Source organism: Oncorhynchus keta, chromosome 28 (genome assembly GCF_023373465.1).
Source record: "Oncorhynchus keta strain PuntledgeMale-10-30-2019 chromosome 28, Oket_V2, whole genome shotgun sequence".
Classification (NCBI taxonomy): Eukaryota; Metazoa; Chordata; class Actinopteri; order Salmoniformes; family Salmonidae; genus Oncorhynchus; species Oncorhynchus keta.
The window spans coordinates 46,041,671-46,067,822 of record NC_068448.1 but is presented as its reverse complement, the minus strand read 5'-3'; the positions used below and the strand labels follow the sequence as shown (position 1 = coordinate 46,067,822).

General features: G+C 43.5%; 1 protein-coding gene across 1 annotated transcript in view; it reads left to right on the top strand.

Moving 5' to 3' along the window:
- LOC118361134 (POU domain, class 6, transcription factor 2-like) overlaps positions 1 to 26,152 on the top strand; it is a 117,652-nt gene that overhangs the window by 12,966 nt on the left and 78,534 nt on the right. The window contains exons 2-3 of the mRNA XM_035740894.2: positions 11,751 to 11,848; positions 15,694 to 15,889. Coding sequence (XP_035596787.1) covers positions 11,751 to 11,848; positions 15,694 to 15,889 — 294 coding nt within the window. The remainder of the gene's footprint in view (positions 1 to 11,750; positions 11,849 to 15,693; positions 15,890 to 26,152) is intronic.

Below are 26,152 nucleotides of genomic sequence, written 5' to 3'. Positions count from 1 at the left end.
CAGGAGGATGGTTTCTCACAGGAAGGTAGAAGTCTAATGTTATGCCAAGGTTGTATATGCATCTATGTACACACACACACGTTTGTTTATGCATGTGTAGCCTATGTTACAATATTATTCTTAGCCTTAGATGTGGGTGTAGGGCAATGTTCTCTTATCAGACTCCTTGAGTCTCCGTTGCCGTAGACAACAGATGCATGTACAGTAGGCCTATTCTAGGTACGGTATGGATATGCGTCTCTTCTTAATCAGAAATACAATGAATAGTCTTCAATTCCACGGTACCCGCTGTTTAAAGTGGTTGATAATGTGTGTGAATCTCCAATGCTCCAGCGTTTCCCTCTCAAATGTATTGTTGTGTCATTTTTTGTGTCCAAGTAGAGAACATTTGGGATGTTTAGAGAAATCCTGACTCTTGATATTCTCAGTTACATTTTGACCCCAACTCACTATCCAAGAAAATTATAGTAATTATTTCAAGCTATGATTGCCCATGTATCTCCACACCACCCTCGGGATTGAGTATGTATCTATTAAGTTCAGCTCTTTGAACAAACCCCTTTTCTGCATAATGGTAATTGAGCTAGTCATATGAGCCAGTTCAGATACTCTAGGTTTTATTTGGTTTAAGAAGTCCCTGGTATTAGACAAAAATACACAATGTTATTTGCTGTTGACGGACTTCCCACCCGAACTTCCCACCCATTTCTCGAGGCGACTCTTCACAGTGTTGCCAGTTTCAATTAATAGAACAGCAAAGGAAAGTTTATTATTTTTGTGTGTCATTTTCATCAGCATGTTGTTGGATGGTGACAATGTACTCAATGTACACATAATAGTGGTATTTGTCATAAAATGCACAATACAGGTTCACACCATCAATCTGAAAATATCCATGCGGTGGTCAACGAACACATGTCCTTGGCCGTATGGTTGAAAGTGTCTATATTCAGCTGGGGTGCGAGGAGCTATAGAGAGTGAATGTTCAGAATTCACCAAGTATAATTTGTTAAGTGCTAACTTTGTTGAGGCAGCAGAGGAAAATAACCAAAAGAGTATGAGAATGATATTCAGTGATTCTTTATTCAGTGACTATTCCTGTGTCAACAAAGTGAGAGAGTTAAGGTTCAGTTAGGTTATTTGTGAGGAACTGCTTTGTATAGAGTACAGTGATGCTTTTGGATTTGGTAGGATTTTTTTTTACAGTTAAGTGGATAGTTACTGAAGTTTGATTTCTGCAGGGAAAAAAGTGTTGATTGAAGTGAAGGTGTCAACTTTCTTGGGGTTCTCGAATTTGGTTGATTGTTGTGAGTAGGTTTGCGAAGGGAGTGTACGCTACTGGAAACTTTACCAGTAAACTACCGGAATTTTGGTATCTTTCAAGGATTTTATATAATCTATCACGAGTCATCTAGTGGCCCGTTTGGGTACTTCAGATTATCACAGGTGTCTGTAATTATCTCTGGCCCTCTCTCTGGCCTTATCACATGTACAGTGGGGCAAAAAAGTATTTAGTCAGCCAACAATTGTGCAAGTTCTCCCACTTAAAAAGATAAGAGAGGCCTGTAATTTTCATCATAGGTACACTTCAACTATGACAGACAAAATGAGAAGACAAAAATCCAGAAAATCACATTGTAAGATTTGTAATGAATTTATTTGCAAATTATGGTGGAAAATAAGTATTTGGTCACCTACAAACAAGCAAGATTTCTGGCTCTCACAGACCTGTAACTTCTTCTTTAAGAGGATACTCTGTCCTCCACTCGTTGCCTGTATTAATGGCACCTGTTTGAACTTGTTATCAGTATAAAAGACACCTGTCCACAACCTCAAACAGTCACACTCCAAACTCCACTATGGCCAAGACCAAAGAGTTGTCAAAGGACACCAGAAACAAAAGTGTAGACCTGCACCAGGCTGGGAAGACTAAATCTGCAATAGGTAAGCAGCTTGGTTTGGAGAAACCAACTGTGGGAGCAATTATTAGGAAATGGAAGACATACAAGACCACTGATAATCTCCCACGATCTGGGGCTCCACAGAAGATCTCACCCCGTAGGGTCAAAATGATCACAAGAACGGTGAGCAAAAATCCCAGAACCACACGGGGGACCTAGTGAATGACCTGCAGAGAGCTGAGACCAAAGTAACAAAGCCTACCATCAGTAACACACTACGCCGCCAGGAACTCAAATCGTGCAGTGCCAGACGTGGCCCCCTGCTTAAGCCAGTACATGTCCAGGCCCGTCTGAAGTTTGCTAGAGAGCATTTGGATGATCCAGAAGAAGATTGGGAGAATGTCATATGGTCAGATGAAACCAAAATATAACTTTTTGGTAAAACTCAACTCGTCGTGTTTGGAGGACAAAGAATGCTGAGTTGCATCCAAAGAACACCATATCTACTGTGAAGCATGGGGTGGAAACATCATGCTTTGGGGCTGTTTTTCTGCAAAGGGACCAGGACGACTGATCCGTGTAAAGGAAAGAATGAATGGGGCCATGTATCGTGAGATTTTGAGTGAAAACCTCCTTCCATCAGCAAGGGCATTGAAGATTAAACGTGGCTGGGTCTTTCAGCATGACAATGATCCCAAACACACCCCCCGTGCAACAAAGGAGTGGTTTCGTAAAAAGAAGCATTTCAAGGTCCTGGAGTGGATTTTCAGTTAATTACCAAATTACTGAAGATTCCGGTAACTTTGGTAAATGACCAGTCTCTTTGCAAACCTAGTTGTGAGGGCCCAGGCGGTTGTGTAAAAGGAAACACTGGTAGACAATGTCATTGGTAATGTTTTTTTGTAAAGCGTAATGAGTAATGTTTGTCTACCACACCCAGCCATGCTCGTTTCACTGGTGAAATGGTTTCTCTCCTTTTTAAAGGCTAATTCCTCATGGCTGTGCAAATAGTCTTCCACTCCAGCTATCAAAAGCCACGAGGCACCACAAACATCCTGAAAAGTGGATGTTAGGTGGGAAAGCTCGTCCCCGGCATGAGGACGAGATGGTTGGGCTGTGTACAGATTCTGTCTTCTGCTCTCAAGCAAATCTCCCCTTTCAAACATCAACAGACAAGATAATAAGACACTCAGAAGAGCACAATTCGGTATTATATTCCGCAACCACAGGCTCCTCTTGTCAGTTTGCATTTACTCTCCCTAGGATGTGACGCTTCCATCATCATGCCGTCAAAAACAGCCTGGCTAGAACGACAAGGCCACTCATTTCATACACTTACTGTCTACATGAAATGGCCTGCACTTATACCGATTCTGCCAAAATGGAGGAACATTTTCAGAAAGGTCACCTACAGACTAAAAAGAGGAGAGAAAAAAATCATCTTCTATCGATTTATGCGATTGGGGGTCATTCCGAAGGAAAAGCCTAGAAAGACTCACATGTCTTTGTTTGTTGTGTTTCAGTTAGTCATTCATTTCGATAAGATATTTATGACTAAATGTGTGTTTTTTTTTTTTTTTACAATCCGGTAGCTACTGTACAGTACCTCGCTAAAATCACTTAAGTGAATTGGATCACTGTGATAGTTGTCCTTAATACCAATATAAAAATATGGTTATCACTCGGAAGAACCTGTTCACTTTTATTAGGATCGGCATGTATTTCATTTCATACCAACATTCTCTACAACTATCTCCTACTTCTTCCTTATCCCCTCGTTCCCTTCAACTTCCCTTTCCCCCCCTCTGCATACACAGACACACACGGCTGGAGGCATCCCTCCACACTCACCATTTTCTTTCTGTAAATCAGCTTAGTGATCAGGGTGAGTGAGTGGAGCTGTTTGGCTGCTTGCTAATGCAAAGAGGCCTGTAATGTTCTGATGCGCCGGGGTTAAGTAATAAAGTGGTAGAGGCAAGTGTGCAAATGGGACCGGCTCGGTAACAGTAAATAAGACCTAAGGATAAAGAAGGCCGAGAGCGGGGGAGGACTACGAGTCTTTCTCCCCAGGAGGTGGATCTCATTAATGAGGATTTCAGATGTCTGTGCCGCAAACTTGAAAAGCGGCTTAATGCGTGCCCTATAGAGCAGGTGTAATACATTCGCTAATGCGCCCAGAGCGACCGTGTGCTATCCTTGCCATCGTCACCATCACAGCTCAGATAGCATTGAGGAACAAGGAGGTGCTCTTTCTGAGATTGACAGGCAGAGGTCATCTGTTTTACAAATAGACACCCCGGTCATGTAGATTACATTCCTGGTGACACTGAGTACGTCAAAGTGACTGACATTATAATCCGTCCAATATATTGTGCATATACTGTAGAAATTAATTGTTAACCTTATTGTGGAGTAAATTACATTGAGGGCACATTTGCCAGTGGTAGAGGACATTTAATGAATATTAAAATGCACTTCATTCTGCTCTCTGCATGCTCACTCTTTTTGAGATGAATATAACAATTTTCAAAGAAAAATGTATTTCATAGTCTCCATAAACAAGATCAACCAACTCTTCATGTCGGACTAACAAAGAAACGTCGCAACTCGTTGGCGTTGACACGGTCGGTGTTGTGGGGATGTAATTGAAGCTGGGAAAGGGGTCACGTTTTCAGGAATGGAAATTACAACGCTGTCTTTCACTTGTGAGGCGTGAACCGGAGATGTATCCATCCTACAGTCCGCGTGTCCTTCACAACCCTTTATTATTTATAGCTCTCCCTCTTTGAGCAATGACCAGTACTAATGCATAACCTTCTGTCCTTCTGGCAGATTCGTTTCCTTTGAAACCAAAGATTGAAGGAAGAGAAAAGGGTGTGTGGAGATCCAGGCTAGCGAGAAGTTATTCGTTTTTTCTCTCTCCCCCCTTCACATCTGAGGATGTGGAATAACATTGTGACGCTTCTTTTCTTGGGGAATGGAGTTACGGGCTTCAAAGCAATAGTCGATCCCGTACACTCCCCTCCCTCCGCAGCGTGACGGCACTATGAGGATGTTGTGTGCTGCTGGGGAAATTCTGTTAGAGAGCATGGAGGGCCGGTTCTCAGTTCTGAACACCCCCCTCCCTCCGGAAGTGGGACAGAGAGGCAGCAGTAGTGTTAGTGTTGGATAGCCTTAGGGCGGGTGAGGGGGGTGATGTGTCAAGTGTGTGACATGTGGGTGTCTAGTAACCCCCCGCACCGGCCCCTGTCCCCTGTCCCCGTCCCCGTCTCCACCCACAGACGCCACTGGCTGCCGCTCTTTGGACGCATTGCATTCTCCGTACATACTATGTGCTGTCTATGTTCTGCCTATAGTAATTCTAGGATTGTGAATATTTCACATAGCTATAACGGTTTCTTTCCTTGATACTTTTGGAATGAATAGCGTATAATTGTTAGTCACTTATTTGCCATTTTGAACATGAAGCCGCGCTATTCCACACGTTTCCTTTGTTTGAGACAGAGGTAAAGGAAGATAAATTAAAACCAGTGCTGTTAAGAAAACGCGTTGGACGGAGATGCAGACAGAGGGCCATGGCTGAAAAGAGACCCTCGTGCAGGACAGGGATGAAGGGGGCACCAGATCAGGCGGAATCCTATTTACCACAAATATCATTTAAGTCATTTAAAAAAGAGTTGCCCATCAATAGAGAGGGAGGCACCTCAGTATTCTCCACATCTCCTAACAGGCTTAGAGCCCTCTCAGGCAGGCCCTGATTTCACCATCCACGCTGCGCTGATGGACATAAAAGGATGAGGTATAATGTAAGGATTGTTATTTGTCTCTTTCAACCCTGAGGTAATCAGGTTGACATTGCTAGGGGAATGAGGAGAAGAGGCCTCAACAGATGTGCTCATGTGCAAAGTGTTCTACTCCCCTGAGAGCTTGCCTGCGCAAATGCCCTCTCCCTTTCTCTCTAACTCTCCCCCTCTTCCTCCTTTCCACCCCCCCAACCTGTCTCTCTCTCTCTTCATCACACCCTCTCTTTCTCGACCTTTGAGATGAACATTCCCCCTCCTCTCCAATTCACCTCATCCTGTCCCTCTTGTGCTCTCCAGCCTCCTCAGCTCCTGGTCCCCTTCACTGCAGAGAGGGAGGCAGGTATGAGCATGCCTAGAGCACTTCCCTGTCTCAGAGAGCCTGTTGGAGGGAAACCCATGGCCATGGGAGAGAGGATAGCTACGGGAGGATGCTACTTCCTTGTTATCAGATACATTGACATACTGACAATGACCAGTAGCTATCCATTGAGCAGCAACAGTGGAGTCGACACTTCAAAAACATAGTTTTTACCCTGTAAAAACTGGGAAGACAGAGACATTAGTCCGTCTCTGTACCTCCATCTCTCTCTCTTACTCTCTCTCTCTCGCTGCCACTCTCTCCCTGTCTCCCCCCCCCCACCCCCACCCCCCCATGTTTACCAATGTGGTATTGTAATTACTCCAGTAGTGGCTGAGGAATTGCTGTGGTAAAAAAAAACAATCCACGCTTCCCTGTGCTTTGCTTTGAGAACCGACCCCTTGACTACACAAGTCCACTTATTGGTGGAATAATTAATGAATAAGATATTTTTGCCTGTAAACTCTGGAGCCCCTTGCAACTCCAGCAAATCAAACTTCAATGTAAAGAGCCCAGAGAGACTGGCACGGCCCCTGACCACCAAGCCCCTACGCCGGGTCCTTAATTAAGGAAATGACAGCTCTCCAGGCTCCAGCGGGCTATAATGTAGCTAATGGTATTACAGGCAGCCAACCACTCAACAGTCAGTCTCTGGTGTGTTCCGACTCCAAAAACGCTATTGACCTGTAACCAGCCAGCCTCTCCTCTCGCTCGGGGTGTCTAAACAGCGTATTACTTTCCTGCTCATCCTCAGGGAGCCTAACAAAGAGGACCCGGGGTTATTGGCAGCACATTATACTCAGGGTTATTGTTGAGGGCTTTAGTGTGCTCAATGAAAGACAGAAGAATGACATGAAAAACACTTTGTAAGTCTGGAGTCTAACACAAGTTGCTACCACATAGGGATACAGGTAGAACATTCTTTAGCACGTAATGTTCTGCCACTCAAATTTAACTATAGCCTACTGTAGTGCACTATCCAGTACTGTAAATGCTCTGGCCCTTCTCTTGCATGGCATTTTTGAAGTATTATACAGTATGAGTAGGAACTAGGGAATCTGACATTTTCTCTCTCTCCCTCGTTCTCTCTCTCTCTCTCTCTCCCTCGTTCTCCTCTCTCTCTCTCTCTCTCTCTCTCTCTCTCTCTCGCTCTCTCTCTCTCTCTCTCTCCCTCGTTCTCCTCTCTCTCTCTCTCTCTCTCTCTCTCTCACTCTCTCTCTCTCTCTCTCTCTCTCTCTCTCTCTCCCTCTTCTCCTCTCTCTCTCTCTCTCTCTCTCTCTCTCTCTCTCTCTCTCTCTCTCTCTCTCTCTCTCTCTCTCCCCTCTCTCTCTCTCTCTCTCTCTCTCTCTCTCTCTCTCTTCTCTCTCTCTCTCTCTCTCTCTCTCTCTCTCTCTCTCTCTCTCTCTTCTCTCTCTCTCTCTCTCTCTCTCTCTCTCTCTCTCTCTCTCTCTCTCTCTCTCTCTCTCTCTCTCTCTCTCTCTCTCTCTCTCTCTCCCTCTCTCTCTCTCTCTCTCTCTCTTGTCCGTGTGCCAATCCCATAAAAGCTATGCCGTGTCAGCCATTTCAGCAGCATTAGTGAAATCAATGGCCAAACAATCCAGCACAATTGGTCTGGTATTGACAGAATGAAACCTTGTGTATGATGTGACTTGTCATTTTTCCGGGCCTCAGTATGATGCCCTGATCCTCATCATCAGTGAATCTCCATTGATTGGTGCAGCCTGAGTGTTCACCCTCATTTGTTTAGCACTAAACAATGACAAGGAACAACAACACTTATTTTTGTCATGAATATACTACATGTCATGTGAGACCAGCTCCATAAAGGAAAATAACATGCACTCAGCCCAGCTTTTAAAAAAGAGCCTTTACTAAAAAGGGGGTGGGTTGGGGCGTTGATTGTTGGTCTTGAAAAGCGTGAACCGTTACCGCAGCTCTCTCTCCCACATTTGACAACTTATATAATGAATCGCCATTAAACAGCTTAAATGTGAACGTTTCTTTTATGGACACAAACTAGATTCAGTAATGCACTGGGGCAAAAGCTAACTCGGGACACAAAGCCTTCAATAGCACCCATTTCATTGAGATGGTCAATGGGTAAAACAGTTGTTGCATTAGAGTAGGTGGCAAACTGATTGCTTTATGAAATGGCGGACTTATTGTTTTGTGCTATGTTGTCCTCGGGGAAGCCCTCTGTATTGAGGAGAGCGACGGATGATGGCAAATAAATGCAGCTCTTTTGCACCCCGTACGAAGCCTTCTGCCATTTGAAAGTGTCTCTCCAGTCGCAACTTAGGTGATCAATGCAAGATCATTTGTGTAGTGTCCAATATTGGGAATATTTCCGCACCATAAGCCACCTCAGAGCCCCCGCCAACACTAAAATAGGAATCATTCTTGTTGTAAAGTGTAGAACAGATGACAGTGGTTAGACTAAAGTGGGAGATAGTTTTGGGTTAAGTTAAAAAAAACCCGGCACAAATAGGTTACAAAATGGGATTTTATATTAACAAGCAATAAGCTCCTTACGGTCAAGGCAAAGTCTATGTGACAGAGAGAGGTAGTTATTCAAAATAATATAGTGAACACATTAATCAATTTCAGTGCTAGATTTTTGTGCACACAATAGTTAAGGAATTCCTTTAGTCTATGTTTAAAATCGTCAGTCTAAACTTAGTCTATGTATAACATTTTCATCAAACATTCCTATCAGCAAACATTTTATCATTCCATGTGCCAGTATTGGAATCCACTTAAGAAACCTTCAAATTATATAAACGGGTTAAAATAACTTCAAAGAACAAAGAACCTCGTAATAAAAGGGAATTGAAGATGGCCTCCCTGGATATTTCTCCTGTCAGCTTTAAAATTTGGTTAAAGAAATCACACCCAAACACCTTAGGGAAAAGTGCATGTGCATTTATTTATTATCGATTCCTTTCCCCGAGCTAAACGTGTTAACGTCACAGATATTTGCAAGGGGATCAAGCTTTCTCTCAACATCCCGCTAAGTTATTGTGAGATGACGCAATGAAAGGCATACAGCAGTTATTGAATAAGCCATAGCCCCCCCTTGCGCTGCTTATCAAACGGAATACATTATTCACTGCATCCACTGCATTTATGAGCCATATGTTCATTACTTATTGATGGCTTTGTCATGCATTCTGTAAACTCTGATTCGCTCATCAATAATAGAGCAGAGTGATCCCTCTGATTAGCGGGGGATGCCAGAGTCAAGCCGTTGTTATTTCATCTCTGATATTGAGATGGAATTGGATATCTGCTCATTAGAGGAACTGCTGCTGCCTTTGTTCAATTCCACTGTCAAGGTTGTCGTTCTCTGATGTGACACTTGACGATACGCAGGCTTGTAGGCCCTGTTGTCTAAATGAATTAGCAGCTAGTTATGTCATTGGATAATGTCTAATATGTTCATGAATATGAATGAGATCCTCAGTTCACTCGTGAATTCCGCCTTTCATTCCGTGAAGAAACTTGTCTTCAAAGACATAACATTTAGTCAGTAGTAAGGGGTGTATTGATGCCATATAGAATACTTGTGAGAAATAAGAGACACCCTTAACCAGGCTCATCATCATGCACTTATTTGAACCTCTTTTGAATGTTTGCCCCGGAGTTAGGATGAGACGAGGGTTCCGCTGTTCAAAGCCAAAGACATAGTGTCTTCCAATAGTTTTTTTTCCTTCTCTACAAAGATTAAAGGCATTAGGTCGGGTTATGTTTGACTCTTTATGGGTGAAATTGGTAAGAGACTGTACCATCTAATGTTAAGTGACTGCAGGGTTGACAAGCTTGGGTTTATGTGAACCAATACCTAGATGCAGGCCCAGTGAGTCAGAGGTAGAAACCAGCTCGAAATGCGGACTTGTCCCCAGGGCAATTAAATCAAGCCTCAAATGCTTAAGGTGTATTTGATGGGTCATGCCATTCACCAATTATTTGGATTTTATGTATAGATAAGATGATGTTGTGTGACGGAGTGGAGTTTTGGATGTAATGTGCACATTTGTTCAGTCCCAGTCCCACACATCCAACCGGCAATGAGATCTTGGAACTCTCAAACGCAGTGTGCACGTTTTCACGCCTATGTCCAATTAAGTTTAGTATTCACGAACAAAATGCTTTTTTAAACCGTTATTTTTGACGGTGTGTCTGTCAAATGTTCTTGGTCTTTCTAATTTTAGTCTTTTGAAGTTTGTTATTCAATTTCGAAGGTCAAACAATGATTTTTCTTCAATAGTCCTCTTGTAAATTGCCCAAATTGCAAAGAGATACGCAAGTGTATTCATTTTCTTTGGCTTTCTCTGGCACTCTCCCACTCACATTCCTACTTTCCTTGATTTGTGTACTTCTTTTACAAACTTGAATTGAAGTTTTTGAGGGAAGTGAGTTAGAATGTGTTATGGTACAATGCATTGAATTTGTTGTGTGGTAGCCTACCATTGATGTATGACTGCATTTAGAGAAAGATCAATTTGACGAGATCTTTGTATTGATTACTTCTATTGACTTGTGATATTTGAGGCTTTTACGTTCTTTGGTCAATGAACTGGACTTTTGTAAAGCATGGACGTTAGGAAAGTTATCCAAGCCCATGTGGTACGAAAGCAAATAGTTTATCATTGAACTATCTGATTGAAGATACTTTTACAAAGTTGAATGTCTAATCTGCAGTGTACAAGATACAATAGCTAAGCAGAAGGGACCTATAAAGAATGTACTATGGTGGCAATGCACTTTTCTAGTAACATGTTATCACACAAAACCCTTGGGATTAATCACCCACAAACTGAGCATGAGCTATTGAGAGATGCTGAGAGAGTCAAACCCACAGGGCAAAAACTGGTTGACTCAACATGTCATTTCAAACAAAATAATTTCATGTTTTTTCACCCAACTTGTGAACCTAAATCCAATGACACGGTGAAATGTTTTGTTGATTTCATGTTGAATTCACATTCGTTGAGAACTCAACCAATTGTAAATCAAAACCAGACGTTGAACTGACGTCTATCCCCAGTGGGAATGGTCAGTATCTGTGGCTCAAATAGTACCCTACGGGCCCTCGTCAAAAGTAGCGCACTACATAGGGAATAGGGTGTCATTTGAGACACAGCCAGTGTCTCACCACCCACCCTGAGTGGCTTTGTTTTCCCTCCAGCCATCACATCACACAGCAGGCCAGGCTTATTATCATGTCTATGTCTGATGTGCGCCTCCGTACTCCGCTGTGGCTTCGTAGCATACAGGTCTAATGGTGTCTCATAGCCGCAAGGGGGGGGGGGGTTAGATGGGCGATGATACTCAGCGATGCAAATGGATGAATAATGCGGAGCCGGGCCCCACAGTTTATGCAGCGCCATGGCCATCCATCCCTCATCCCTCCGCTGTAATCGGAGCGCCGTCTCCCCGTCAATGAGCCTCTCAGCTGACGGGTCATTTATTCAGGGCTGATTGTGAACGGCGGCAGTACGTTTATTGATAAAACACTTAAACACAAAATCCTCTCCCCTTCGTACTTGAGGCTGTGTGATCACAGCTGGCTCTGTCTGTGTGTGCATGCGTTTTTTTGTGCATGTTTTATGATTGTTTTGATGTTACAGGGGATTCAAATCTCTCTCTCCCTCCCCCTCTCTCCCCATCTCTCTTTCGCTCCCCCAGGAGCCCGTGACGGCTCTGTCCAGTCTGATGCCAGCAACAGCCCGTCAGAACAGTGTCATCTGGGTCAGTCTCACCCAGCCTACCCAGTAGGACCACAGGTGAGTGGTTCTCCATGTCACCTCCTCCTGACCTGCGCCTAAACACACACGCCCAGCACCACACACACAATCACACCAGGTACACAAGAAAACATGAAAATGATCTGAGAGGGATTTCAAATCCTCTGCAAAGGTAATCAGTCGACATGTGACCTTAATGAACATATACCTTTTTTGAATAAATGGTGAGTTGTTTACATTTCCTCTGCCCCCTTCAACGCCAACACAAGCACCGTCTGCCCCCAGGCATTCCAATAAATAGCTCAATACGACAGTCAGCCTATGTGATTGGATTTATTGGCCTGGTGGCTCAGCCCTGTTTAATGAATATCTATCTCATTAGTCCTGTCTCACTGTCACCTCCCTGAACCCAGTAGTGTGAACAGCTAGCCAGTCAGGCAGACATAGGGCTTCCCTCCCTCCCTTTCCCTAACGAGGCCACTCTCCCAGCACTCAGTGGCTGCGTGCTAAATTACACCCTATTCCCTGTATAGCGCAGTACTTTGTCCTGAGCCCTATGGGCCCTGGTCAAAAGTAGTGCTCGATAAAGGAAATAGGCTGCTATTTGGGACACATCACTCAGTGTTACTCATTAAGGGCTCCGCTACTGAATCAATCCTCATCAGGGTAAACAAAAGAGGATACGTGAGAGACTAATTCACTGAGTTCCCTGCTGAATTACCTCACTCAGCTCAACAGAATGAAATACAGAGAACCAGACTGATTAAAGCCACTCTGATAATGAGAGACATGATAGCTGTTTCATCCATGAATGGTAAACAAGGTTATCAGACAAAATAGAAATGCTTTAGTGCAGCTAGTTGTGCCAGTCCCTATAAGCTTCAGAAGGTCGTTCCCCCAACAGTCTGTCTAATATATTAATGCTGTCAGTACAGTCTCGGTGAATGCTAACAGTTTTCAGAAAGAGGGTGCTCCCTATGCCATAACCAATTCTCCTATTTTGGGATCAATATGTTTTGATAGATTCTCACTTCGGAGCCGGATATTGTGCGAACCGGCATTATCCGAAGGTAGTTTACCCAACATGAATCCGCTTTTCCCCCTGTTTCCCACTCACAGTTAGGATAACAAACTCTGTGATTATGGGCAATTGCTATTGCTTCCGGTCAGATGGAAGAGCATGCTGGCCCCTATTGGGCAGAGCGGCAGCGTATCTCATCCAGGTCTAAAGCTCTTCCCAGACCCATCCAGACCCCATCCAACTCCACCCAGAACACATGCAGAGAGGCAGGGTACCTTATTTAGGTTTGGACCAGAACATGTGCCTGTTCCCTGGGCGACCCCACTCCTCAACACTCAGCTGTCAGCCATGCCTAAGGCTGTACCACACCATCCACACTAGACCTGCGTTGGAGAGACAGGCAAGACAAACACGGAGAAAGGAAAATAATGCAGAACTATTCACACTGACACCCAAAGGAAGCAGACAGGGCTGTTTACAGTAATGGTCTGGTATTTTAAAAGGACAGTTTTGTTTTCATGTTCTGGAAATTGAAGCTCACTTTGTGGTGGCGGTCAGGGGCTAGCTTTTCCGATTCAATTAGTACGCACACTTTGCACGTTTTACAGAAGCAAGTTAGGGAAACATGGAATATATTTCGGAACTATCCTTCTCTTCCCATCACAAAAGCCACGAGTCGCACAGCAACAAACACAGCCGAAAGACAAATAGCAAGGGGTCTTATTTACTTGAAGTGCTCTGAAGCTGGCAGACACGTGCCTGTAATAATAAATCAGAAGTACATTTGATGTATTTAGAATTGTGTTTAAAAAAAAATATCATTCCCTTCCATGTATCACTCTTCAGTGTCAGGGGAAGGGATCTCATTTCATTTCAAGATCAAAATGTTCAAGATCAAATGTTCAAAGACTTGTCTTTGATTATATGCCACCACAATTCGACGTGAAATGTACGTTAAAAAGCGAGATTAAACATATGTGACTTGTCTTGACGAAAGGGCCCCCTTTGTTAATGTCCTGATGGTTCTTCTTTGCTCACTCAAATGACTAATTCCTTATTTAAAGCGAATGACAAAATGTCATTTTGAACGCGTTCAAAGCAGTCAACCCGTGTCTCTCGTTTCTGTTATGATTTGTTATAGTGTTTCAAAGCAAACTATAATTGTTGTGAATTTTGAAAAAGTTCAGCATTTTAAACCTACGGTAATGAGTATTATATAAAACATAAAACATTCACATGACACAGTTGCTGGAATGAAAGGTCTCTCCATGCCAGTGATTATTCATTTCAAGCTTCGTCCCTGGTCTCCTTTGATCAAAGCTGTGGGACAAACAAATCCACGATCCAATTCGATTTGTAACTTTTTTTAATGCTAGTGTTTACCTTCCAATCTCACCCAGCCTCTTGGCTTTAAACCCATGCAACATCACATTCCTAAAACTGGGATTATGTCGAAACTGGTGATCGCTCTCCGCACGGCGCCAGGTTATCTTAGTGACACCGCTGTCACCCAGCAGCACCAAGCCTGGGAGGATGGTGCCATGTTCACACCAGTCGACCTCTCCACGCCGCCTTCCGCTCCTTCACCACAGGCGCCCCATGCAAAACAGAAGCAGATAGCTGGCAAGTGCCGTTAAAGGTTCGTGGGCTCAGGTTAGTGTGGAGGTGTCAAGCGGAGAAGGATCAGCACCGAGGCCACAGGGCAGCCAGGCATACTACAGGCATACTACAGGCATACTACAGGCATACTACAGGCATACTACAGGCATACTACAGGCATACTACAGGCATACAGGGGCTGAGACGTTCAAGAGCAGTTAGGCTGGGCTCCGACACAAAGGAGCCATGCATTCCTCCATGTCCATGCCCTGTATGTAGAGACACTAGCAGCTATTTTTGGGAATGTCGTTTTACGTGATGCAGAACGTTTGTTTCCCCCCTGATGACACTATGAGACTCAAGTCTGTATCTGACAAACTGGTGAACTAATAGATGATATATCAAATGTAATACATATCTGGGTGTCCTAACTCTGCTCTGTATTCCGGTGCTACAACCATTTCCACATCTGGTGTCAAGACCATTCATTAAACCCGGGATCAGAGCACTGTGCTACAAAATGTGTTTGTGGCTGTATATTTGCAGAGCTGCTCGCTGTGAAAATACATTTGAACTGCTCCTCGACTGTGCCAAATGTCTTCTAGCGATACTTCAGATAACATATCGTAGCGTCTGTGTCTATGACTGCACCGATTCTACTCTGACTAATATTAGTGAATGCTGACATGAAGTCAGTGATGTACTGTATCTCCCACCAAACGGGGAAAGTGCTGATATTTATGAAAGCTTGGGGGAACAATTCAACGGGTGATTCTAGGGTACCAGAAGTGTGTTCATTGTGATGAAATATAAACCACTCTGCATCCGTCTGAAAGGAAAATGCACGGCTCTTTTTCAAAGGTTGGAGTTGGATTCCTTTTCCCCACACGCCAGCAAGCAGCACTGCGTTCCGACTGTCACTCTGGCTGTGGCATGTTTCAAAGCACAGATGTCAGCAGAAAAAAAAACAACAGCATTCAACACGTTGATTTATAGAGCACCTCTGTCACTTGAGTGAAATGTGGGTTGCATGTGTGATGGCCGTTGATTCCTCTCGGATGAATCTGATGGGAATATCTTCATGTATTTTTATGAATGGTTCACTCCATTATCCCGAGGCCCTCATAAACATATGGGTGAAATGTGATGCGAACGTAACCTCTCTCTACTATGCATGCTAATATGTGAATCACCGTTTACTATGCGTTTTTACTATGCATACTAATGTCAACATATTTTTGTAACCCAGTGTCTTTCTCTTCAGTCTTTGCTGGTGGCCCAGCAGCTGGCCGGGGGGTCGCCAGGCCTGAACCAGCCCATCCTCATCCCCTTCAACACGGGCGGCCACCTGGGAGGCCAGCAGGGTCTTGTGATTTCCCTGCCCACCGCCAATATCCAGGGCCTGGTGGCTGCAGCAGCTGCACAGGGCATCATGACGCTTCCCTTACAGAACCTGCAAGGTAAGAGGGCTGCCTCAGCAGATAACCTATAGAGGACAGGGTGGGAGACTACATTTACAGTCATTTTGACAATGCATGTATTTGGTGTAATAACAGAAGTTATCTTTTATTTCCGTAAGAGTACATTGTACTCTCCCCTCTCTTCTTTTCTCTCTATAACAGTGCACTGTACTCTCCCCTCTCCTTTTTCTCTCCATAAGAGTGCACTGTACTCTCCCTCTCCTCTTTTCTCTCTATAACAGTGGACTGTACTCTCCCCTCTCCTATTTTCTCTCTATAACAGTGCACTGTACTCTCCCCTCTCCTATTTTCTCTCTATAACAGTGCACTGTACTCTCCCCTCTCCTCTTTTCTCTCTATAACAGTGCACTGTACTCTCCCTCTCCTCTTTTCTCTCTATAACAGTGCACTGTACTCTCCCCTCTCCTCTTTTCTCTCTATGAGTGCACTGTGCTCTTCCCTCTCCTCTTTTCTCTCTATAACAGTGCACTGTACTCTTCCCTCTCCTCTTTTCTCTCCATAAGAGTGCACTGTACTCTCCCCTCTTCTATTTCCTCTCTTTTTCACCTCATCCATAGCTGTTCTTATCCTCGCCTTTTAAACTTTAGTGCGCAAGTGTTTTCTTTTGATCATAGTTGTAAATGGTTTCCATTTTCATGTTTAAAACATTGTCTCTTTTATACCATTAGATTGAGGGATGGATGGGGAAACCATCAGTCATGAATGTTGCATGGAGAGGGGCCTCGCTAATGTAAAAAGATGCCAGGCTTGCATGTAAAGCAGTGTGTTTTTTGGTGGAGATTACAATAATGCCCGGGCAGCACAAAGTGCAAAGAAAGGAGTCCTCCCTTTCCCCTCATGTGAGGAAATGGATGGACCGATGGATTGAGTGAGGAAATGTGACGGAAGATAGAAGCCCTAATGGACACAAGCATGCATAAATAACAACGTGCATCATCGCTACGGGGCGAGCTTTTAATAAATCCCACATCTATCTAGCCACTGAGGCCCCTCCAATGTATCCTGGAGCAAGGGGCGATAAGGGGCCCGAAAGGCTGTCTGTCTGTCTGTCTCACATTTCAACAACTTCTCACACTGTATGTGGGACAAGCCAGAGGAAGAAATAACCGACTGACAAACGCCTTGTCATAATGTTGAAGGCACAAAACCAACACCTCTCAATCATCCTTTTATAACAGATGGTTCGGTCCTCAATCACTTGCTATACTTCATCATCCGGTGGTTACAAAGTTAAACAATGAAATGCCTCCATGGCAGTTGAATTTGAAGCGTACAGAAGCACTGACAGACTGGCTGTTCCCACATCCTCCACCCAACCTATCTGAGGGGGACGCGGTGAAGGGACCTCCGTGAAGAGAAAGTGACACGAGTCAGGAGTGAAGCTAAATGTCTTGACTGTGTCCGGGGCCCTCTGGCCACGCGCCGCTCCTCCACTCTCCCCTGTCGGAGCGCATCAGGGCCCGGCTAAATGAGGCCTGCTGGCACAGCACCTCTGTAAGGCGGCCCCAGCCTGCCCCTGCCCTCGCCACTCGCCCTTTCTCCTCGCTACTCACGCCAGTCCCCATCAACACTGATTAATCACACGTTTAATGCAGTCATTGCCCCTTTTGAGCTCAGAGCCAGCAGCCAGCTCATTTCACGACCTCAGGAGCAAGTGTGTTTTACAGCCCTGCTGTACTGTACTGTGTAACACTGCTCTGCTGGTTAATTAGCATCAGATCAGACACATACAGCTGTTAGCCCACAGTAATGAGACTGCAGGAAGACCTTTGACTCTATTTAAATCTATTGACATGGCTAATGATCAGCTTATAGCTGTTTGTCTTTGGGAGGGTGAGGGATTCAGGATGGATTCCACTTTTGGAGTCCACCTTTTCATAGGCTTTAACAGAAGCCCAAATATAGTGCTAAAAAGTATGCATTTTCTATCAACACTGGCTATTTAATCCGATTGTTCGCCCCTATCTGCTTTAGTTTTATGCAAGGTGCAAAACATTCTTACAAATGAGACAAGCAGGGAAATGTGAGAACCAAGAGATTCCCGCTAAGCACCTCTTGTTAAACACCCCTGGCTTCTACCTTGTCTAAGATCCTTCTAAAGCAGAGATGGGCAACTGTTGGCCCACGGCCCCCCATTTTTAGGCCCACGGACCAATCCCCCCCCCCCACAAATGTCTTGACTGTGTCCGGGGCCCTTACAAACTGACTTGGTCGGGGTCTCAACTTACTGTTGAGAGTTAGAATAATAGAATACACAAGGTGCAATTATGAAATTTGGTTTCGCATCAGCAGTCACTCAATTGGCCAATTATTTTATTTTTTGGTAAGTCAGTCTAGTGGCCAGCTATCTAATCTTGTAGTAAGCATGGTCAAATTACCGACCGGGGTGTGGCCCATTGATCATCAGTTATCATGTTAAAAACTGCAAACATTTGTAAAGCTGTAACTGCAAAAAATAAATATCTGCCCCATGGCAAAATGAGTAGAATTGCATTAAATTAGTTATAACATTTCTAAATCTTCTCTCTGTCCCCAGAATTGCAGGAAAATATCTTTCACACATAAGAAAGAGAAAGAGAGAGAGAGAGAGAGAGAGAGAGAGAGAGAGAGAGAGAGAGAGAGAGAGAGAGAGATGTGGTGTGTGTACAGGCTGGAGAGTTGTGAGAGTGAGGCAGAGTGATGAATAACCATCATTGTAATGGGGTTGTGCAGTAAGGTTGGAACTGTTGCTTAAATAAAACGGAGCAGCAGCATCTTGTCACGGAAACGGTAAACACAGCAGCACCCAGTATAACTTGTTACTTGTCAGAATGATTTATGCCAGGAAGCATTCTGTACAAACAAATTCCCATTGAAACTAAACGAGGGAGAAAGTATATTTTTTGATAGAGTGGACACTATTTTAGCTGCAAACTAGGTTACGGTCATGCTGTTGTATACTGTAAGTCATTACATATGTAAATAAAACAAAACACAGTTGCACAAAAAGTAACTAAATATAAAATTCTAGGAAAGATAGATTACTCACATTAATACCCTGACAATATTTATATTGGATTTTCAATGTAGCTTTATTGCACAGAGGTGCCTACAGTAACTGGCCATGCAAGATATCCTTCCTTGTATTGTAAGTTATACAGTATCAATGAAGCAGAAATGTAATGCTCAGCGGAGGGAAATGAATGAAACATCATTTGTCTGCGCATTTTCTCTAAGACTCACTCGACAGTAATTCCAGACTCAATTCCACTGAACAAACCCCTTTCTTATAAGTGTATCCCGTTCATATTTGCTCTTAGCCCAAACTCCATGGTGCACATGACACCAGAGACCCTAGTTCTAACGGTGAGGTGATAGCATTGTTCCCCTGCATTCGTCCAGAGGAAACACGAAAACATCACTCAGGGATCCAGATAGATAAACCCTGTGTGTCTCACTCACCTAGCGCTAGCCTCATGAGAAGCCGTGTCAGTAGCAATCAAAGACATGTCTCCTCCCTGGTTTGATGAAAATGCTCAAATGCAATCGGTGGCGTTCTCATGTTGTGAGTGGGTGTTAACACGATACAAATTATGGAAATTACTCCTCTCATTACAGCGCCAAAGGGTGGACTCCTGGGGGGTACATTCGCTAGTCAATGTCAGACTCCATCTTTTCCGACTCTGCTGACGGTTTGGGTGTACGCCACCGCTCCTTTAAGAGGTTAGCTCGCCACAGCGCCACAGCTCCCAGAAACACTGGGATTTAAAGGAAATACCTGTCTATGCCCTTCCTTACTCCATTCCATCATTGGCACAGTTGGTGCATTTCAAACATGTCGTTCAGCTTCATTTGTACAGTGCGTCATACAGTGCGTGTGTGTGTGTGTGTGTGTGTGTGTGTGTGTGTGTGTGTGTGTGTGTGTGTGTGTGTGTGTGTGTGTGTGTGTGTGTGCGTGCGTGTGTGTGCGTGCGTGCGTGTGCGTGCGTGCGTGCACTTTGCGGCAAGTAAAAATTCTAATACTTACAATAACTACAACAGATTGGTGTTGGTAAAAAAAAATCCTAGCGATGAGTACATCAAGATGGAGTATTTTTATGTCAGAGAGACTTCTGAGGCTTTATTACTCCCATAATTCCCCTAGATCAACACCCCTATCTATTCCGTTCTCAATACAATAGAACCTATCCCAGCCCCTCTCCCTTCTCCTGTTGATTTTGAAGTGTTTCCCACCAGTATGTAATCCACGTCGTTCCTTTAATGATTCAACTTTGCCGTTGTTGTAAGATGACTTGCAAGGGAGAGAGTGACATTAAATAAATAACCGTGATAAAATGTAGACCTCATACATTTCAAAGCTAATGCAACTAGCAATGCCATAGGAGCAGCTGCACACACTGTCCTGGAGCGATAATTTGATTGATTTGTTGTGACAGCAGCCAAATAATTGAGAGCGAGAGGTGCTGTTGGCGATAAAGAGCAGGCTGAGGCAGGTTTATCCCAGGCAATCCCAGCAGACATGGCGCCGTGGCTCTCATCTCTGCCATTGATATCAGCTACCATTGGGTTTATTGTTTTGTCTTCAATAAGCAGCTTGGGTACGTAAAGGAGCGAACTGCTTATTTGACAGTTCGGGAAAAGAAAATAACTCACCAATCATAATGTACCACAGCAGCGTACAAAAGGTTCGAATCAAACCCCCTCGTATTCACTTCAGCAGGCACACACCTATCCCTTGACACGTACTGCTTAACCCTAGGTGTTCTTTTTTGGAAGCAAAGGTGTAATTCGATTTCACCTCCGAATTTGACGTCATCTTAAAGCGTTTGTTATCAATTTGCGGTGGAATTGTAACACAGCGAGTGAGATCAAATAAGAACGGAGAAACATAAGCATGAACAAAACTCACTTTTTGAGATATGTCACATATCTAGAACACCCTTCATCCCTCGCTCTGTATTCACGTGGCCTGTTATGTGTTATGAAATTGCCATGACCTGGCATGTTCTCCTATGTTTACTGGTCATAAACATTGGCCTGCTAAATCCCAGCTCCTCCACCCGCTCTTATTTGTTTTGTAGATGGTGGCATTGTCACTCTGGTTAAACGGCTGTAGCCTTTGCTCTCAGCCCAAACTCCACGGTGCGCATGGCACCAGAGACCCCAGTTCTAACGGTCAGGTGATAGCATTGTTCCCCTGCATTCGTCCAGGAGGAAACACGGAAACATCCCTCAGGGATCCAGATAGATAAACCCGGTGTGTCTCACTCACCTAGCGCGAGCCTCATGAGAAGCCGTGTCAGTAGCAATCAAAGACATGTCTCTGTTGGGAAATGATCCCAATAGAGAAAAAATGTCCTCGTTTGCTACCTATATCCCCCCCAATAGAATCCCCATACTTTAACGATGACAGCTTATCCATCCTAGAGGGGGAGATCAACAGGCCCGGGGACCTAAATGCCAGAACTGGACAAGAACCTGACACCCTCAGCACACATGCGAACAAACGCCTACCTGGAGGTGACATTCCCTCCCCCATATGCCTCCCTAGAAACAACTACGACAACATAACCAACAAAAACGGGTCACAACTCCTGCTGCTCTGTCGCACGCTGGGTATGTACATAGTCAATGGTACGCTTCAAGGGAACTCCTACGGTAGGTACACCAATAGCTGTAACGGCGTTCTTCATTTGTAGAATGAGAGTCGGACCGAAATGCAGCGTAGTGGTTACTCATGTCTTTAATAAACAAAGATCGTGATACATGAAATAACTTATACATATACAAAAACAACAAACGGAACGTGAAACCTATTACAGCCTATCTGGTGAAACTACACAAAGACAGGAACAATCACCCACAAAATCCAAAGCGAAACCCAGGCTACCTAAATACGGTTCCCAATCAGAGACAACGAGAATCACCTGAATCACCCGCCTCAGGCAGCCAAGCCTATACAACACCCCTAATCAGCCGCGATCCCAAATATAACAAACCCCAATACGAACATACAATATAACATAAACCCATGTCACACCCTGGCCTGATCAAATAATTAAAGAAAACACAAAATACTAAGACCAAGGCGTGACAATAGCTCATCTCTTGGCAGTAGTACTGTAGACTACTTTATCACTGACCTCAACCCAGAGTCTCTTAGAGCGTTCACAGTCAGTCTACTGACACCCCTATCAGATCACAGCAAAATACACTCTACTTGGAACAGAGCTATACTCAATCATGAGGCATCAAAGCCAAAATAACTGAATAATATTAAGAAATGCTATAGATAGAAGGAAAATAGTGTGGAAATCTACCAAAAAACAATTAGGCAACAACAAATTCAATCCCTTCTAGACAATTTCCCGGACAAAATGTTTCACTGTAATAGCGAAGGTGTAAACTTGGCAGTAGAAAACCTAAGCAGTATATTTGACCTCTCAGCTTCCCTATCAAATCTAAACATGTCAAGCAGACAACCTAAGAAAATTAACAATGACAAATGGTTTCATGAAGAATACAAAAACCTAAGAAAGAAATTGAGAAACTTGTCCAACCAAAAACATAGAGACCCAGAAAACCTGAACCTACACCTTCACTATGGTGAATCACTAAAACAATACAGAAATACACCACAGAAAAAGAAGGAACAGCACTTCAGAAATCAGCTCAATGTAATTGAAGAATCCATAGACTCTAACAATTTCTGGGTAAATTGGAAAACGCTAAACAAACAACAACACGAAGAGTTATCTATCCAAAACGGAGATGTGTGGATAATCCACTTCTCCAATCTTTTTGGCCCTATAACAAAGAACAAACAGCAAAAACATATATGTGATCAAATACACATCTTAGAATCAACTATTAAAGACCACCAGAACCCACTGGAATCTCCAATTACATTGAATGAACTACAATACAAAATACAAACCCTCCAACCCCAAAAGGCCTGTGGGGTTGATGATATCCTAAATTAAATGATAACATAAACAGACCACAAACTCCAATTGGCTATACGTAAACTCTTTAACATCATCCTCAGCTCTGGTATCTTCCCCAATATTTGGAACCAAGGACTGATCACCCCAAACCACAAAAGTGGAGTAAAATTTGACCCCAATAACTACCGGAGGATATGTATCAACAACAATTTTTGGAAAATCCTCTGCACTATCATTAACAGCAAACTCGTGCATTTACACAGCGAAAACAATGTACTGAGCAAATGTCAAATTGTCTTTTTACCACATATTCACTCTGCACACCCTAACTGACGAACAAACAAACCAAAACAAAGGCAAAGACTTCTTACGCTTTGTTGATTTAAAAAAATTTGGCAGGAGGGTCTGCTATGCAAATTGATGTAAAGTGATGTTGGGGGAGCACCCGGCATCACCCTACTAGAAACTGAAGTCAAATGTCTACTGTTTGTTGATGATCTGATGCTTCTGTCCCCAACCAAGGAGGGCAGGCAGCAGCACCTACAGTTGAAGTCAGAGGTTTCCATACACCTTAGCTAAATACATTTAAACTCAGTTTTTTCATAATTCCTGACATTTAATCTGAGTAAAAATGCCCTGTCATAGGTCAGTTAGGATCACCACTTTATTTTAAGAATGTGAAATGTCAGAATAATAGTAGAGAGAATTATTTATTTCAGCTTTTATTTCTTTCATCACATTCCCGGTGGGACAGAAGTGTACATACACTCAATTAGTATTTGGTAGCGTTGCCTTTAAATTGTTTAACTTGGGTCAAACTTTCCAGGTAGCCATCCACAAGCTTCCCACAATAAGTTGGGTGAATTTTGGCCCATTCCTCCTGACAGAGCTGGTGTAACTGAGTCAGGATTGTAAAGGCCTCCTTGCTCGCACACACTTTTTCAGTTCTGCCTACAAATGTTCTATATGATTGAGGTCAGGGCTTTGTGATGGCCACTCCAATACCTTGACTTTGTTGTCCTTAAGCCATTTTGCCACATATTTGGAAGTATGCTGGGGATCATTGTCCATTTGGAAGACCCATTTGCGACCAAGATTTAACTTCCTGACTGATGTCTTGAGATGCTGCTTCAATATATTCACTATTTTCCTTTCCTTATCATGCCATCTATTTTGTGAAGTGCACCAATCTCTTCTGCAGCAAAGCACCCCCACAACCTGATGCTGCCACCCCCGTGCTTCACGGTTGGGATGGTGTTCTTCGTCTTGCAAGCATCCCCCTTTCTCCTCCAAACATTACGATGGTCATTATGGCCAAACAGTTCTATTTTTGTTTCATCAGACCAGAGGACATTTCTCCAAAAAGTACGATCTTTGTCCCCTTGTGCAGTTGCAAACCGCAGTCTGGCTTTTTTATGGCGGTTTTGGAGCAGTGGCTTCTGCCTTGCTGAGTGGCCTTTCAGGTTATGTCGATATAGGACTCCTTTTACTGTGGATATAGATACTTTTGTTTCCTCCAGCATCTTCACAAGGTCCTTTGATGTTGTTTTGGGATTGAATTGTACTTTTCACACCAAAGTACGTTCATCTCTAGGAGACAGAACGCGTCTCCTTCCTGAGCGGTGTGACGGCTGCGTGGTCCCATGGTGTTTATACTTGCGTACTATTGTTTGTGAACGTGGTTCTTTCAGGTGTTTCAGGTGTTTGGAAATTGCTCCCAAGGATGAACCAGACTTGTGGTGGTCTACAATTTTCTTTCTGAGGTCTTGGCTGATTTCTTTTGATTTTCCCATGATATCAAGCGAAGAGGCACTGAGTTTGAAGGTAGGCCTTGAAATACTTCCACAGGTACACTTCCATTTGACTCAAATTAATTAGCCTATCAGAAGCTTCTAAAGCCATGACATAATTTTATGGAATTTTCCAAGCTGTTTAAGGTCACAGTCAACATAGTGTATGTAAACTTCTGACCCACTGGAATTGTGATACAGTGAATTATAAGTGAAATAATCTGTCTGTAAACAATTGTTGGACAAATTACTTGTGTCATGCACAAGTAGATGTCCTAACCAACTTGCCAAAACTGTAGTTTGTTAACAAGAAATTTGTGGAGTGGTTGAAAAATGAGTTTTAATGACTCCAACCTAAGTGTACTTAAACTTTCTGCACAGATTCTGTCAGACCTGGGCCCTGACAGTAAACCTCTGTAAGACAAAAATAGTGGTGTTCCAAAAAAGGTCCAGTTGCCAGGACCACGAATACAAATTCCATCTAGACACCGTTGCCCGAGAGCACACACAAACTGAACATACCTCGGCACCACAGGTAACTTCCACAAAGCTGTGAACAATCTGAGAGACAAGTCAAGAAGGGCCTTCTATGCCATCAAAAAGAACATAAAATTCAACATACCAATTAGGATGTGGCAAAAAATACTTGAATCAGTTATAGATCCCATTGCCCTTTTTGGTTGTGAGGTCTGGGGTCCGCTCACCAACCAAGAATTCACAAAATGGGACAAATACCAAACTGAGACTCTGCATGGAGAAATCTACAACAATATCCTTTGTGTACAACGTAAAACGCCAAATAAAGCATGTAGAGCAGAATTAGGTCGATACCCGCTAATGATCAAAATCCAGAAATTAGCCGTTAAATTCTACAACCACCTTAAAGGAAGCAATTCCCAAACCTTCTATAACAAAGCCATCACCTACAGAGATGTGCACCTGAAGAAGAGCCCCCTAAGCAAGCTGGTTCTGGGCTCTCAAACACCAACAGACCCCACAGAGCCCCAGGACAGTACCACAATTAGACCCAACCAAATCATGAGAAAACAAAAATATATTTACTTGACACATTGGGAAGAATTTACAAAAAAACTGAGCAAACTAGAATTCTATTTGGCCCTAAACAGAGAGTACACAGAGGCAGAATATATGACCACTGTGACTGACACAAAATTAAGGAAATCTTTGACTATGTACAGACTCAGTGAGCATAGCCTTGCTATTGAGAAAGGCTGCCAAAGGCAGACCTGGCTATCAAGAGAAGGCATGCTAGTGTATGTGCACACTGCCCACAAAATGAGGTGGCAACTGAGCTGCACTTCCTAACCTCCTGCCAGATGTATGACCATATTAGAGACACATATTTCCCTCAGATTACACAGATTCACAAAGAATTAGAAAACAAATCCTATTTTTGCGGTGAAATACCACAGCAGCATGATTTGTGATTTGTTGCCACAAGAAAAGTGAAACCAGTGAAGAACAAACACTATTGTAAATACAACCTATATTTATTTTTATTTATT